The sequence below is a fragment of the Equus przewalskii genome, chromosome 21 (assembly GCF_037783145.1).
Source record: "Equus przewalskii isolate Varuska chromosome 21, EquPr2, whole genome shotgun sequence".
In the NCBI taxonomy this organism is placed as follows: Eukaryota; Metazoa; Chordata; class Mammalia; order Perissodactyla; family Equidae; genus Equus; species Equus przewalskii.
In genome coordinates, this window is record NC_091851.1 from 36905341 (window position 1) to 36918802 (window position 13462).

The 13462-nt window shown below is 56.9% G+C and overlaps 1 protein-coding gene across 3 annotated transcripts in view; it reads right to left on the bottom strand.

The window, feature by feature from the left end:
- PREX1 (phosphatidylinositol-3,4,5-trisphosphate dependent Rac exchange factor 1) overlaps nt 1-13462 on the bottom strand; it is a 183091-nt gene that overhangs the window by 13640 nt on the left and 155989 nt on the right. For all 3 annotated transcript variants that reach the window (XM_070589411.1, XM_070589413.1, XM_070589412.1), the window contains exons 22-31: nt 10886-11073; nt 10466-10627; nt 9582-9792; nt 8874-9150; nt 6534-6740; nt 5107-5195; nt 3777-3859; nt 3535-3625; nt 1629-1757; nt 65-106 (exon numbers count right to left, since the gene is read on the bottom strand). In XM_070589411.1, coding sequence (XP_070445512.1) covers nt 65-106; nt 1629-1757; nt 3535-3625; nt 3777-3859; nt 5107-5195; nt 6534-6740; nt 8874-9150; nt 9582-9792; nt 10466-10627; nt 10886-11073 — 1479 coding nt within the window. The remainder of the gene's footprint in view (nt 1-64; nt 107-1628; nt 1758-3534; nt 3626-3776; nt 3860-5106; nt 5196-6533; nt 6741-8873; nt 9151-9581; nt 9793-10465; nt 10628-10885; nt 11074-13462) is intronic.

Here is a 13462-nt window from a genome sequence, read left to right on the forward strand (position 1 = left end):
GGCTGCTCCCGAATACACCTGCGTGTGTGCAAATCCCAGCCAGCTGCCGCTTCAAAGTGCTCACCTGTGCACTTCAGCAAGGCCAGGAGCAGCTGGTTCTTCCCATCTGGAAGGAGAGGGGCAGAGAAAGGGGATGGGTGGGGGGAGCCGGCAGAGGTGCGAGCAGAGCCAGGCCCCTCCCCGCAGCACCTGGCGCTGAAGCTCTGGGCACGGACGGCTGTGCTGAAGGAGCTGTGCGTGAATGGCGGGTGGACTCCAGAAACCGCCGGACATCCAGGGGACAGAACTCCAGCTATCAGCTGCATCCGTGTACACAGACCCATCCATCGGCCCCTCAACGCCTGGGCCAAGCCCCCAGCCCATGCCTCATGCACACGTGTGGGCACACACTTACACATGTGCATACACACAGGTGTACACTGAGACCCACACACACTCACACGTGTGCTCGGGTACCCAGGCACATCTTACGCAGCCACAGCCCTGCGCACACGCAGACAAAGCTCAGACCTTCCAGACACCGGCCTCGTGTCCCCGTCTCTCCTTCAAAAGAGGCTTTTGGGCCCAGGAGAGGCTTAAAAGAAAACCCAGGAAGGCCTTTAGATTTGGCCTCCTGACACACTTTCTGTCCTGCAGAGGCACCGAGATGCGGGCTGGGTGTGGCAGTAACAACAGTGGCCGCAGCGGCGTACACCCACGAGGACTGACGGGGTGCCAGGCGCTGTGCTCAGTGCTGGATTTGTACAGACTCACAACACACAGGAGGAGCCCATCTTACACAGGAAGAAACTGAGGCACAGAGTAGTCGAGCAACTTGCCAAGACCACACGGCCAATACACGGGAGAGTTGGGGTGTGAGCATGGGCGACCTGGCCACAGAGTCCGTGCTCTTAACCAATCACAGTTTTGGGAAACAGGACAGCTCAGGGCCAGCACGGACAGCCAACTCAGAGGCTGCCGTTCCTGAGAAAACGGCCCTGAGCCCGGCACCTCCTGCTGTCCTGGTCAACTGTCTCCCTGGCCTGGATCCTTCAAATCAGGAGTGCCAGACTCAGATGCCGCCAAGGGCCGGGCAGGCAATGAAGAGGTGTGAAGCCACCTCGAGGCCGCAAGGGTGCTGGGGACGGTGGCGAGCTGGAAGGCACCCTCCACCTCGTCTCCGCCAGGCCTGTTACTGCCAGATCTTCTGATTGCTCAAGAGCAGCCAGGAATCTGAGATCTCAGATTACAAACGCTGGCAGTGGATTCACGTTTTTTTAACGCTCTAGCATCGGGACCTACTTGTGGGCCCAAGCCTGACTAGAGGACCCCCAGCTCATGACCGTGACAATAAATAAAGGAAATGAAGCAAATCCACGATTCAGAGGCTGCAAAGGAACAGGTTCAGCCTTCCCAGCTTCTGACTACAGGGAAGGCCCAGGCCCCTGGTCAGCAGTTCTCTGACCAAGTGAGGACAGTGCCGGGGCCCCGCCAGGGCGGGACACTCAGCTGAGAGAGGGCACTCACTCTTCACGTCCTCCCTGGGCATGGAGAGACGGAGCGTGGAGACGGACCCACTCTTGATCCTCCCGTGTTAACAGCCGAAGGCCACACCAACCCCTCATCACGTCCTGCCCTGCCCGACCAACCTTCCACGTATCTCTGGATGTCGTCCACCAGGGTCTTGATGGAGCTGGGGAGGTTCCAGGGGTCCTCCTGGATGCTGATCTGGATCAAGTTCCGGCCACGGACTGTACACTCTTCTTTCTGTTTGAACTCTGGGGCAGGAAAGGGACATGAGGGCAGGAAAGGGACGGAGGTGGCATAAAGGCTCTGGAGAATGGTGGCATAAAGGCGTATGTCCCATCACCAGATTCCAAAGCTCAGAATCCTAGATCAAGGATGCTGGCAGGAGTCTTGGGGACTACCTCATCCACAGAGGGCAGATATATGGTAAGTGTGCTACTGATTCCTACTATCACACCCATGGCAGACATCACCAATCAATCTCAGCACCCTTCTTGTTAGTCTGAGGCTGTGACTCCTCACAGCTGCAACCAACCCAGTGCAGACATCACAAGTCAATCACTGCATTCTTTTCTTCTAAACTTGGACACAGTCACACAAGGATTCTCAGGTACCACCTGCTCAGAGCCACAACCAGCCCAGCTGGCACGTGACTTACAACCTAGTCTAACCTTTCCCCTATACAGAGGACGAAGCCCAGGCACAGAGTGGGAAACTGGCTTGACTAAACCACACAGCTGGGTAGTGACTGAGCTGGGACTCGAACCAGGCCCCAGTGGGGCCATGCAAAGGCCAGGCAGACCCAGGCCCTTGTTCTTTTGGCCTCTTCCCTGCTACGAGTTCCCAGGTTTCTGACCTATGTGTGGTCTTGGTTCCTCCGGGTTTGACGTTTCTGCTTTTTAAGGTCCATCCCTGGGAGAGAGGACCCTGAGACAGCAGGAGGGGCAGCTGAGCCAGGGCGCCCTGACTCCTTGCTGCTTCCTACACTTACTGAGGAGCAACTGCCTCTTTCTTTTCCTCTCTCCTGCACCCAACTGGGAGCTTCGGGAGGTTAGGGGCAGTACGGCACACATTTCAGGGTCCCCAGTGCCCAGCACAAGGCCTGGCACAAGCTGGGTCTTGGGAATTACTCACTGGATGGATGGATGGGCGGGTAGGTGGGTGGGTAGAAGGACGGGTGGGTGGGCAGGTGAGTAGATGGGTGGATAGGTAGGTGGGTAAATGGGTGGGGAGAAGGGTGGGTGGAAGGACACAAATACCAATTCTTTTTCTCTCAATCACTTCAAGAAGAAAGTCTCAATTTGGTGCTGGCAAGTCCCTAAGACTTCTTTAACTCACTGATCCCTCTGATGAACAAAGAACAGAGAACTCAGGACCTGACTCCAGTACAATGACATTTTTTGTTGTTTCCTTTAGATTTATCATTATAGTCATTGTTATTTCATGGCATGTTATATTCATTTTCCATATATAGGGAATTTAACAAGTTCCTTTCAAAACAATTTTTTAAAGGGAGACACTTTTTCAAGAAAGTTATGTCAATAATACAGGCAACAAAAGAATATGGTTAAAAAAATGTAGAGATGTAGGCAGATTCTGTGAATATGGCTAAAATGAGGACGGGGGGATGTGGGTGTCTGAGGTTTGACAACTGTGCCCCATCCCTCCGCTCGAGTCACAAATGGGCAGACGGAGCCCAGAGAGGCTCAGGGACCAGCCCAGGGGTCCACGAACTTCTGAAAAGAGCCAGAAGTGGAGCGCTCTGCAGGGCACGTGGCCTCTGTCACTTATTCTTTCTTTCTTTGTTTTGTGTTTACAACTCCTTGATAAACGAGAAACGACGACATCCTTCTCAGCTGGGCATGGACTGAGCTGGCTGACCCTGGATGAGCTCACAGCCACTGGGCCGGCGAGGGGCACAGGCCACAGCGTGCCCCGGTGTCTGGCCCACGTCCCCCCTTGCAGGCTGTCTCCTTGCTGGGTGCCAGATGCCATTCCCAGCCCCGCCTGGGGCTCTTCTCTGCTCACCTTGCAAGCTGTGGTCCATGGGGAAATGCTTGGTCTCTTCGAAAGCCCTGCTCATGACAGGCCCCTTGAGGAGCATGTGGATGGAGTCCACCTGGGCAGCAGGAAGCTCTCGGTTAGTGTGACCCTCCAGGTTCCAAGGACCCACGACGTGCAGCCCCTGCCCGGGCTCCTGGCTTATAGGCTCTCACCAGGGGTGACGGGAGGAACCCACAGTCAGGCCAGCAGTGGGACAAAGGTCCTACCTGGTTAAAGAGATGCTCCAGGCAGCCGTGGAGCTTGTCCTGCTTGTCTGACGGGATCCGCATGTCGCAGGGCAGCTCGTCCCCTGGCAGGAGGAGGAAGCCGCAGCCATCAACCCCTCCCACCCTGTCTCACACCCGCCCAACCTCTTTCCCAAGAACGCAGCTGCAGCGCTCCGAAACCCACAGGGATTGGGAGTCTGACAGACCCGGGTCCTGGCTGTGGGACACTGGGCAAATCACTTAACCTCTCTGAGCCCCAGTTCATCATCTGCAAAACGGGCAACAGGAACCAAAACCTCACACAGTTGTAGGTCATTGCCATTATCTCCACTCTGCGAATGAGGAGACCAAGAGCCAGAGAGGGACCCAGAGCCCCAGTCTCCTGACTCGGCCCCGCCGCTTCCTTGAATCAGCTGCCACATGTACGTCCTTCCTAACACCTCCCCGGGACGGTTTCTGCGGCTAAATATCCTGTGTGAGGAAGTGTTGAAAGTCCAGCAATATCTTTGATTTTACTCAAGCTTCTCTTAAACTGAAGTACAATTAAAATTAAATTTTTATGCACAGACATCGTCTGAAAGATGCACACGGCAGCAGCGACTGTGGGCGCCTGGGGACCGAGGGCAGGAGGGCTTGTCACCGGCCCCCCCGCCGCCACCGCCCCGCGTGACTTTTGAATTATGAACCACGGGGATGGATGACCTACTCACAGAATCAAAGATTTAAAGGCTGGAACCTTGCAACTAAAATTAAAACTAACTTCAGTCTTTCAGCAAAAGTTGCAAGTACAGTATAACCTAATCCATAAAGCAGGATTTATGTCTGTCCATCCAGCCCCACGTCCATCTGCGTAGAAACAGTGTGCTCACCAATGACCCCTGAATATGATCGTGGTCATTTCTGGGGGAGACAATGAGATTCTGACTGATTTTTCATGTATTTCTTTTGAACTTTTCTGTGTCGTGTGAATTTTTGGTTTGAGCTTGTCATCTCTGTGGGAACCATGAGGTCACCCTACTTTAGTGGCATCAAAACACACATCAGCATCTGTCACTGCATCCTGCATGTTTTCATCTGCCCCATGTCTGTGACATTCATGGAGAATGTCAGCTTCACGAGGGCCGGGACCTCTGTCTCTTCATTCGCTGCTGTGGTCCCCGCACACGACAGTGAATATTTGCTGAGTGCATGTGAGAGGAAATACACTATACACCACCCAAAGTAACGCACGATATATGCTGCACGATGAGTAAATTATGATGAAATAAAAGTGAACAAAACAGCCTCACTGGGGGCCACGCTCTCCATGAGCAGCAGCCGCGACACTCACCAGACCCCATCTCGTCGCTGCCCAGGTAGGAGCTGTTGCTTCTCACGCTGGTGTAGGACAGCACGGAGTCCCGGTTACTGTTACACTCGCTGCAAAGGGGCACAGGGGAAGGGAAGTCACCCTCCAGCTCACATCCTCCAGTCCTGGCATCTAGAACCCAGTTTCTGAAGTGTGGACAAACCCCTGGCCCCCCAGTGGATAGCCAGCGCAGAGAGGCTGCTGCAGGCTGACCCCCAGTGCCAGAGATGGGGACGGCTGTCCGGGTTGGGGGTCCCATCTGATGGTGGGGAACACTCCTGGGCTCCAGCACAGAAACACAGCAAGAAGAGGACAGCGAGCCTTTTTCACTCCAGTGTAACTTGAGTCACTCCTCTCGTGGGACAGCCTTGTCCCTGGACACGGCTGCACATGCCACCCTCACCCACACGGCCGTGTTCTATCCCCCCGGCCTGGCTGGAACCCGCAGGGGACAGGACTGTGTTTGTGCAGCGTGCCCCAGGAGCTCAGGGGGCAGAGGAGCAAAACCACAATCCTGAAATTCTCCCCTTCGCCTTAGGACAATTAAAGGAAAAGACGGAGGGCCCCAAGTGTAAGAATGGCAACCCAGGGAGATGGAGAAAGCCTGGAGTGTGGACACAAGGTGCCAGGAACACACAGCGCCCAGCGGCCAGGGCATCAGAAATGCAACCCAAACGATCCTTGGAGCCAAGGACAGGAACACCGGGAGGACAGGCGCAGGCCTCCCTGCTGAATTCCATGAGTTCTGCATTTTGCCAACAAACAGATGAAGTGCCCTCGAAGATCCCACTTTACCCCTGGGGTCCAACGCTGTCCCCATCCTTCCCCCGGGACCAGGGCGCCGATCTATGCAAGGAATCCGCTGGCCCACCGTCCGGCTGTTACGGGAAATTGAGTCTTCAGTCTGTTTAACCCACTAATTACGGCTTCACCAATCTTGTCGTAATTAACTTAATCAGTAGAAAAACAATGCAGACCCTCTCAGAGTCAGGAGGAGAAAAATTATCTTCCTCCTTGGATCAGTAAAAATACTGTTTGTTGCAGAAAAGTTAGTTTCTTAACGTCGAGTTTTAAAACACACCTCACGCAGATCTTGACTGTTTCTGCGACCACGTGCGGTCGACTTGCACGGAGGGGAGACGAAGCAGAACGGACGGATGGCGTCCACAGGGGACAGGCCCTGACTCGTGAGCCCCGGGGCCGGGGGCCGAAGGGGGCCTCTGGGACATGCTCCGGGGGCTCGGAGCCCCCAGGACCACACGGCCCAGCAACAGTGCCCCATCCCACTGCTCCCTGGGAACTGGCCTGCTGACCCTGGCTTTCCCGGGGGTCAGTGGCCTCAACTGTCACACTGGCCATCCCCGTCAGACCCCACTCCCCACCCTGGCTGCCCGCAGGGCCGCCCGCACCTGTAGGAGTCGCGGTAGCTCATGGTGTCGTGCCCCGAGTCCTCCTGGTCCTCCTCCGACACCTTGAAGCACACCTTCTTGCTGCCGCCGTGCTCGGTCCTGTCCATCTCGCTCTCTTCACTGACCAGCGGGGGCGAAGAGGCCTCCTCGGCTGAGGGCAGATCGCAAGACCCGCCCGACGTGGGCTCCGTGATGGTGGACAGGAGCCTGTGGGAAGCAAAGACTTGGGACCGTAAGGCCCAGGCCTGTGGCTTCACTCGCCCTCCTGGAGGCCCCAGGCAAGGCCCAGACCTCGGGCCACACCTTTGACCCCAAGCAGAGGGAGCCAGCAAATGCCGTGTCCCTTCCCTGACAATCCCACCGGCGACCCTGGGGCTGCGCATCCGTGTCCCCCTACGGGGTGTGAGGCACGGAGGGGCATCATTCACAGCCCCGCGGTGCGAGGCCCCAGAGCACAGGAGGGATGGGGACCATCGGGAGAGGCCCGGAAAGCAGATCTCAGCGCTGGGGCCGCACGGCCTCAGCACAACTACTGGACCCCGCCGCTGCCGGGTGAATGCACAGTAGACATCCGTGACAAACGGGCACAGCCGTGTGCCAACGACACTTCAACAAAACAAAAACCAGGTGGCAGGCTGCACTGGCCCACAGGCCCCAGCTCATCAGTTAAGAGCACAGGTTTCTGAGATAGGCGGGCCCCAGATTCAAACCCTGAGGCGGCTGTTTCGTAGCTCAGGGACCTGAGACTCAGCTTCTCCACCTGCAAAATGGAGTAAACTCAGTACGTGCATCCTAGGCTGCTATAGAGGTCAAGGAAGTTGAAACGTAAAGCACTGAGAAGACCGTCTGGGGCCCTGTGAGCGACAGAGAAACCCTGGCTGGCAGAGCCTTCCACCTCTCAATGAGGTCAGTGTTACGATTAGCCCATTTTATAGATGAGGAAACCGAGGCTCAGAGAGGTTAAGACTTGCCCAAGGTCACACAGCTAATGAGTGGCAGAGCCAGGGTTCAAACCCAGGCCTCCTGGCTCCAGATCCTACATTATTTTTCCTTTTATCACGGACGATCTCCATCACACACAAGCATGGCAGGAACAGTATGACGAACCCCAGGTACCCAGAAGCCGGCTCCAACCGCGGCCACGCAGGCTCCCCCTGTGCTTCCTCAGTCTTCCTCGGCGCTTTGTCTTTCTCCGGAGCATTTAAGGGAAATCTGAGGCATCACACGACGTCCCCTTTAAGACCCTCCACATGTGCCTCCAGCACGTAAGGACGTCCTTCTAAAGCAACGCTTCTCAGCTGGGGCAGCTCTGCCCCCAGGAGACATCTAGCAACGCAGCACATTTCCAGAGGGGCACACACTTAGCAATGTCCAGTGACGTCTTTAGTTGTCACAACCGAGGTGGGTGGGGGTGGAGGGAATGCCTGGCACCAGGCAGTAGAGCCCAGGGACGCCCCTAAACATCCCACAGCGCACAGCACGGCCCCCGACAGAGCTCAGCAGCGCCGAGGCCGAGAAACGCGGCTCACCCTCAGCAGACCGTGCTCAGCACACCTCCCACACCCACGCCACCTCAGCGCCACAGAGGACCCAGGCCACGCACCACTGCCCCTGTGGTCTCGAAAACTCCTGCTCACAGACCCTGCGTCAGGCCCCCACCCAGGTCCAGCGCCGCCATCAGCTGCTCTCTCCCTCGAGCCTCTTCTCCAACGGCTCCTCCTCCCTGGACCCACTTCCCCGCCCCCCTGACCATCCATGTGTTAAAGAGACTGGGTCATTTGTCATCTAGAAATGCCACCCTCGGGATGTGGCCAAGGGCGCCCCGAAGTGCCATGTTGCCATCCTCTCTCCCCCATCCTCTGGCCAAGGAGCGAGACCCAGGGCTCTGACGGGAGAACAGGGCCAGTGCTGTTGGCAGGAACGCTCTGCGGTGGCGCCGTGCGTGTCCTGCTTGTCACCCCGACAGGGAGACCGTGTCCAGCTGTCTCTCTCTCTGCTGTGTTAAAATATTAAAGTTCCTCCAAAACCTTGCACCAAACCGTTTTAGCCTCACTGATGACGCTGCCTCCACCGCTCACGTCATGAGAGCAGTGATTCTCCAGCCGGGGTGACTGCGCCCCCCCCCCCCCCCCGCCAGGGGGCATCTGGCAGCGTCTGCAGACGTTTCTACGGTCACAGCTGGAGGAGGGGTGCTCCTGGCACCCAGTGGGTGGAGGCCAGGGATGCTGTTGAACATCCCACAGGGCACAGGACACTCCACCGCAGAGAATGATCCTACCCGAAACGCCGAGACGGCCGAGGCTGACACCCCGACTGCCACCCGCTCCCGGCCGGGCTCACCTGTTGATCTGGGTGACGTACTGCTTCATCTCCTTCAGCGCCACGTCCAGTCTGGTAAAGAGCTGCAAGTAGGCATCCTGGATCTCACGGTCCTCTTGCTTGAGCAGGAAGCTCAGGCCCCGGTCCTCCTGGCCAGGAGCCCCACTGGCCGGCCCAAAGCCACTGTCACTGGGACCATGGCGTTGCAGGTCTCCTTCCACAGCAGGCAGGCACTTCCAGGCTGGGGCGGCCATGGTGGTGATGCAGTGCTGGGTGTACGACATGGGGTTCAGGTGGCCTATAGCGGAGGCAGGGAGAGCTCACTTGGAAACGGCCCCTTGACACCCTTGGACAGAGGTATACAAATTCATTTCAAGAATTCCAATGAATGAGAAAATCCCCCCTTATAAATATTCTCTTCATCCACTAGATTCCTTCAACAGGAAAGTTTCACTTTTGTGCTAATATGCTTTTAACTACTGTGATTTTTTTCCTTGCCTAGAATGCAGACATGATGGCTGGTACTCCAGCAGCCATTCTATACCCTGAGGCATCCTTCAGGATGGAAGCCACATCTAGAGATGGTGGCACAGAAAGAGAGAAGGAGCCCGGATGCCTGATGATGGTGGAGCCACCATTCCAGCTCTGGACTGCCAGCCTCCACACGTTTCTGTTAAGTTTCTACAGTGTGAGATCCAAACACAATTTCTACCAGACGCACGCAGTTACCTTGCTCTGGGTCAAGGCCAATGAGGGAGGGTTTGCGACCAAAGCGGATACTAAAGGACCTGCCAACCGAGGGAGTGGTCTTGGGGTAGGACACTTCCATGAGGTTGACGTGGCAGTTGGTGGGGCAGAAGTCCAGGCCGCACAGCAAATGGGGCTCCAGGGCTGCTTGTTTGAAGGGGGGGCTGACCCTGCTCTTCAGCTGGACTGCAAACTGAGAAAGGAGGGGACACGATTCAGGGGCCTGGGAACTCCGGCCCACCCCCAGCATCCTCTTTATCCCGACCTAGGCCAGACATTCCAAGACTGAACCAAATGCCAACAGCTCCCAGTGGAGAGTGGATCCCCCCGCACCGCCTCCCACTGGATCCAGACTTAGGGGGAGGCCTGGAGAAGCCTGAGGCCTCTGAGAACCCACCCATATCCACTTCTCCGTTTGGCTGCACCTGAGCCATCCTGGAGGAACCACCTCCTGCTGACCCACGGTCCATGAGGTGCAGGGAAGGGTGCCTCCCCATCCCCGCTGTGACTGGTACAGGCCTAGGGAAGGGACCCAGGCCAAGCCAATAAGAGCCCTCACCATGTTCCTTTTCTACTAGGATTGCTAGGGCTGAAGCTACGAGGGACCATTCTGTCACCATATGAGAAGAGCCTGCCTGAGAGCAAAGCCAGCACAGGAAAACAAAGTCAGGAGAAGGAGAGGCCACACTCCTGTGACAGTGTGATAGCTGTTTGAAGGCCTGGATATAGCCATGCCTGAATTCCACCTCTGGACATTTCAGTAACGTAAACCAATGAATTCTCCTGTTTGTTGAAGGTAAGTTGGGTTGAGTTCTGACATTTGCAACCAAAACACCCAAAGCTGAGACCCTGCAGGGTGCAGGTACCTCCCGGTAGCGGGCAATCCTCTGGCCAATGCTCTCCAGCTTGGTGTCACAAATGTTGAGGAACTCGTAGTGGGACATGGTCCTGATGTTATTGTTCAGGGCCATGAGCCGCCCACAGTTCTGCACAAAGACGCTGTCATCGGTGGCAAAAGCCTCAAGGATCTGCAGAAACATAAACAGCTGCTGAGTGCTCCCCAGGGGCCAGGGAGGGTCGGAAGGGGCCGATCAGCAGTGGCTCCCATGGACCCCGTGATACCCGTGAGGGCAGGTCTCCTGCTGGCCCATTTTGCAGGTGAGTAAACTGAGGGTAAACTAACAAGTCACTCTCCTACTTCCCACTGCTACTAAGTGGAGGGGCAGGGACGAGAGCTCAGGGGTCCAGGCTGCTCCCCGCCCAGGGCAAGGCAGCACCCGTGAGACCTTGGCGGTGAGGCCGAAGCAGCCGCGGGGCTCCACGATCTTCTCCAGCACGTGGCACTTGACACCTGCTGTGCTCACGTACTCGTAGACCACGCCGTGCTCCAGGGGCACATTGTCCACCGTCAGGCTGACCACAGGCCCGTCCTCATGCAGGCTCAGCTGGGGACTCAGGGACAGCAGGGGGAAGGCTGGAAGCCAAAGGGACAGGCAACCCTGAGAAGGGGGACCCACCCCAGAGCCAGCGAGCCCCTCGACCCAGCACCGCAGAGGCTCGTGTCGGACAGACGGAACACTGTCTGGAACAAGTTGTTCACCCCTTGTCTGAGAAGATTTTCCTCCAAGGATTCAACCCTTGTGCCCCATTCCCAGTCTATGTGGCTCCAAAGAGGGACCCCACTGCACCCTTCCCACCAGCACAGGCCTGGCCCATCAGCATATTCGATTTCCCCTATTGACAGCGATTGGTTCAAAACAAGTATGTGACCCAAGCTGGGCCAATGAGACTCAAGTTTGGGATTTTTGTTGGATCTACAACATTCTCTTTTTCAACTGCAGAGCCACCACGTGGAGAAAATAGCATGTAAGAGAGAAACCAACACAGAGGAAGCAGAGCTGAGAACTGAAGAGAAGAAAGGGACTCCTCGTGAGACTATACAATGCACTGGATCGAGCCAGACCTGAAGCTTGATTGACCCTACTCAGACTTTTTAGTTTGCTGAGCCAATGTTCTTAAGTAGGCCAGATTCAGTTCTGATTAACATGGGCCCAGAGGCCACGCCGATGGTGACAGATCTAGGAAATGAAGCAGGCGCTTTACTGGACTGAACTGTTTTCCTTCCCACTGGCTCCAAAGGGTACCTCTCAACACACACACCAGTCTCTCTCCTGACCCTCGTCCTGTTACCACCTGTCCCCTCTTTTGTTCTTTTGTTCACAGTTGTCTCCCATCACGTCAGCGCCATGAGGGCAGGAGCCCTGTCCCCCTTGTTTACATGCATCCCCAGCTCCCAGAACAGGCCCGGCACACAGCAGGTGCTTCCACTTGTTGAAGAGCAGAAACGGCAGCTGCTCCCAGTGCGGTGGACTGTCACCCTCAGGGGTCCCACGTGCTGTGGAAGGAGGCCCTCAGCCCCTCCTCTCAGAGGGGCAAGAACTGGGCCCAGGGCCGCCCTGGCCTCTCCTCCCTCCCTGCCGGCCCGTCCCCCTGGGGTCCCTCTGCAGGGCTCTGTGTGTTCCTGGGTCGGGGGACAACTCCCCGGCCAACCCCGTAAACCGTGGTACTTTGCTGACCCCAAAGTTCCCAGCAAGGAGCCCGGGCTGTCAGACGGAGGCCTCCAGAGCCCTCGTGCTCCCACGGCCCCCAGCCCACGCCCGGCCCAGCAGAAGCAGAGGGCAGCGTCCAGAGAAGCGACTGGGGAGGAAGGACCAGCATCCAAACTACAAATGTTCACTGAGCGCCTACAACGTGCCAGGCAGAGTTCTGGGCTCTGAGGACACAGCAAGGAATAAAACGAACAACAAAACCCCTGCCCCGGGGGAGCCTGTGCCCAGGTGAGGACAAGAACAAACCGACAGCTGTGTGACACATGTCAACAAATACATGCGGTGAAGAAAAACAAAGCAGGATGAGGCGACAGCGAAGGACACAAGGGGCTCCTCTATCTAGGGCATTCGTGAGAGCCGAGTCAGAGGAGCACCAGCCAAGACCCACTCTGGAGGAAAGCATTCCACGAGGGAACTGCAGGTGCAAAGGCCCTGGGGCAGGAGCCATTTGCTATTTAAGAACAAGAGGCTGGAGTGGCTGGAGCAGAGAGGCGAGCGGGAAGGTGAGGAGAGGTGAGGCCGGAGAGCCAGGCTGGGCCTGGAGACCATGAAGAGGGCTCAGCTGTTGCCCTGAGTAGGGTGGGAGCCACTGGAAGGTTCTGTTCAATTTTTTTGAGGACAGCCCACAGGAGGAGAGGTAAGGCAGGACAGGGAGAACAGTGAGCAGCCACTGCAACGGTCCTGGTGAGAAATGACGGTGGCTTGGACCAGGCAGCGATGGAGGAGGGGGAAGCGGTCAGATTTCAGATGCCCGAGGAAGGCAGAGGCAATGAGATGTGCCGTCGGAATCGAGGTCGGGGGGACACAGGAGAAAGAGGACGGTCCAGGGGGACTCTGGGGTTCAGGCCTGAGAATCTGCAAGGACGGGGACAGGACACGGGAGGAACAGGTTTCAGGGGAAGGTCAAGAGTTCGATTTTGGCCACGCTCAGGCTGCGACGCCTCACAGACGTCGGGGCGGCAGGTGGAAAGACAAGCCCGGAGTCGGGGTGGAGGCTGTGGGAGCCCGCGGCAGCAGAAGGACGGCTCGGAAAGACGCTGGCATCCCCCTCCCCAACTCTCTAAGGATGCATGCCACATGGCCAGGGGGAATCACGGTTGCCGATCAGCTGACTGCACAATCAGGATGATCCGGGATTGTCCAGTGAACCCAGTGCAATCACCAGGGTCCTCAGAGGGGCAGATGGAGCGGAAGGGGCAGGACGAGAGGGACGGCGGCGCGAGGAGGACTCAGGCCAACAGGGCTGGCTCCTAA